This window comes from Otolemur garnettii, unplaced genomic scaffold, assembly GCF_000181295.1.
Source record: "Otolemur garnettii isolate 467f Iridium unplaced genomic scaffold, OtoGar3 scaffold00048, whole genome shotgun sequence".
NCBI classification, from domain to species: domain Eukaryota; kingdom Metazoa; phylum Chordata; class Mammalia; order Primates; family Galagidae; genus Otolemur; species Otolemur garnettii.
Genome location: NW_003852443.1, coordinates 3816781 through 3819964, shown reverse-complemented (window position 1 = coordinate 3819964; position 3184 = coordinate 3816781). Strand labels below are relative to the sequence as shown.

Below are 3184 nucleotides of genomic sequence, written 5' to 3'. Positions count from 1 at the left end.
CTCCACCCAGGGGGACAGCTTGAGGCTCTGTCTCAAAAAAAAAAAAAAAAAAAAAATGATAACTTAAAGTTGTGGTCAAGGAAGAAAAATGATGTTATTGGAGAAATACTTAATGTTTTCTTTTTCTCTCCCAGTGGAGAGACTTTGCTAAAGAAGTAGATGGATTACTTCGAATTGGAGCTGTCAACTGCGGTGATGATAGAATGCTTTGCCGAATGAAAGGAGTTAACAGCTATCCTAGCCTTTTCATTTTTAGGTCTGGAATGGTAAGGGATAAAGTTAGCATTTTTTAAATTCATAAGACTTTATAAAAAGTGAAATGCTAGAGAAAATACAGTATGTGGATTTGTTGAATGTTTTGATTTTCAGTCTTATTTTATGTGCCATCTGAGTTCAAGTAATAATAAACGTTTTGCATTATTTTATGTTATTTTAATGCCATTATTTCTTAGATGCCATTGTTTTTACTTTGCTGTATTTCAGAATTAAATGTTTACCAATTTCAGTTTCTATCTTAAGGAACATAATGTATTCAATATGTATATTGTACTTTGTAGCTTCCAAAGTATATTATAGATATTGTCTCATTGAATATAAAGCTGATATTTACCAGTGATGAAACTGAAACTAAAATTAAAAATGGTTTTTAAAATGTCTTTTATAGAATCTGTAATGTCAAGATTCTCAAGGTATTATTTGGAAATACACGCTAGTGAGAAACAGAACTTTACCATATTATTCAAAATAATGTAAAACCAAAAGTATTTGGTAGTTGTAGTGAGTTTTAAAAAGTAAAAGATATTTCTCTTTTTATAAAAAATCAATAGGCTGCAGTGAAATATCATGGAGACAGATCAAAGGAGAGTTTAGTGAGTTTTGCAATGCAGCATGTTAAAAGTACAGTGACAGAACTGTGGACAGGTAATTTTATTTTCTTAATTTTCAAGAATACTTTGAAATTGGCATTTAAGTTTTTAGCAGAAATATTAACTTTTTGGTCATAATATTAAAATTTTAAAGTAGCTTTTCTGTGCTTCTTAGAAGGGGATTATGTCATCTGATCTCTGCTGAAAAGTATTTTAAACAAACTAGTTATATTTGTACAAAAACTTAAACAATTAAGATACAGGAAATTAATGTTTTGTAATATAAGCATTTTATTGCTTTCCTAAGTGTACTGTATTAGGCAATAAATTCATGCCTATTCAGCTTAATTTTAAAGTTTAAAAACTATTCTTGAGCTTTTAATTTACAAAGTGATTTTAATCAGGTTATTTACTCTGAACTATCCATTAAATCACAGTATTTGTGGCTAAAAGGCATTGAATACCAGTTATGGGTCAGAAACTGTTATTTTACTACTATAACCCTAGTCATTATGAACATGACAACTAAAATGTAATGTATTATGAGGGAGGTAAACGCAGGGAAGAATAAAAGATACAAAACCACCAAATTGAGAAAAATACTTCTGGAAAGAGCTCATACCCTGTCATGAAAAGTTGGGAGCTTTAAGAGATCATTGTATATCTGGGGAACTGGCAATATTTCAGGAATCTGACAAAAAGATAATCACACCAGCTGGTTTGGGGGAAAATACAACTGGCTGAATAGGTAGACAAAGCTCAGATCACAAAGGATCTGACTTGGCAGTATGAGTTTTTTTCTTAATGAAATAATGAATTTAGGTTTACATGATGAAAAAATTAGAGCACCATTGAAGGAGTTTGACATAGCCAAGAGAATTTTTAGGAAGATAACTGGTATTACTCAGAGTGAATTGGAAGAGGTTAGAAAGAAATATAATTATAAGACTGTTTCTATTATCATAGAATAACTGATAAAATATCTGCTTTATTTTCTTTTAAGGAAATTTTGTTAATGCCATACAAACTGCTTTTGCTGCTGGTATTGGCTGGCTGATCACTTTTTGTTCCAAAGGAGGAGGTAATTTTTATTGTTTTGTTAGGATGAAGAGATCTTGACATTTACATTTTAGCTGACAATTTTAAGTATGCTGCTATAATTGATTAAGTACCTAAAACAATAATTTATACCCAAAATTGTTTTTTACTGAATATTCACCTTTGTAATTATTTTGCAAAGACTACCAAGTTATTTTTTAATGTATCTTTTATGTTTAGTGGACAATTTTTTCACTGTAGATATACTCATGATAAATTATACCTTCAACCAGCCACAGATGTATTTAGCAGTTTGCAAAAATAGTTGTTACAGCTATCACTCCTTCCAAAATAATTTTTTGTAAATATGGACTTTGCTTCACACTTAACATTTATCGAAAATCTCTACATTTATCTCATAAAATTATATATTTCAAGATGGCAGCTTGCCATTTCTAGAAACCTTCCAGTAAATTAAATTAAACAGTCAGTAGCTTACATATCAAACCATAAACTGTAAACTATATTCAAAAAATGAGATTGGTTAGAAATTGGGTCTAGTATGTGGGTTAATATATTTTTCATGTTTAATCACAACATGGCTCTTTTCCCTACACTTCAGCTTTCAACCTTTGTGCTTCTATGTTAAAATAATAATGCCTTCTAACTAAAAGTCAACCATTCACCCCTTCCAGTAAGGCTTTGCAGCAAAAATCAGCCTTAAACTTAGTATATCTCCAACAGGTTTTATCTCATTTTGACCTAATGCCCAGATTTCTGTTCATCAACATGACTTTTCATACTTTTTGACATTCTTTTACTCATTTCAGGTAAATTGCTTTTACCCATTTTTGTAGGTTCCGTGATGCTGTAGCTCCCCTTCCTCTAAATTTTATTGTACTCTAGTATTCATACATAAGCTTTCATAAAAACAGTGAAGCAATTTTAAGATTTTATTGTATTTTGAGGATCCTTTATATACCTTCATCAAATAGGCCCGTTATATTACCCCAAAATTATGAGATCCCTTGAATAAAGGAGATTGCTGATAGAAGAAGTTTCAGAGTATGATCCTAAAAATATTCTGGAGAGAAAATGTTATTCTCTGTTGCTAAAAATCCTGAGAAATCGAGAATGAGAGAGAGTATGTGTGTAGAAAGTTTTCAGTGTTTATCAGTAGAGCTCAACTATTTGCCTTGGAATGAATATGGTCATTTCGGGGAAAGGCAAATGAAGGTATTTTTACTGGGCTTAATAAGGCTAAAACTGCCTCAAGGTTT

The 3184-nt window shown here is 30.8% G+C and overlaps 1 protein-coding gene across 1 annotated transcript in view; it reads left to right on the top strand.

Annotated features, from left to right (window-relative positions):
* The window catches only part of DNAJC10 (DnaJ heat shock protein family (Hsp40) member C10), a 47401-nt gene that overhangs the window by 13527 nt on the left and 30690 nt on the right, over positions 1 to 3184 (top strand). Inside the window, exons 7-9 of the mRNA XM_023514156.1 lie at positions 135 to 266; positions 828 to 921; positions 1870 to 1964. Coding sequence (XP_023369924.1) covers positions 135 to 266; positions 828 to 921; positions 1870 to 1964 — 321 coding nt within the window. The remainder of the gene's footprint in view (positions 1 to 134; positions 267 to 827; positions 922 to 1869; positions 1965 to 3184) is intronic.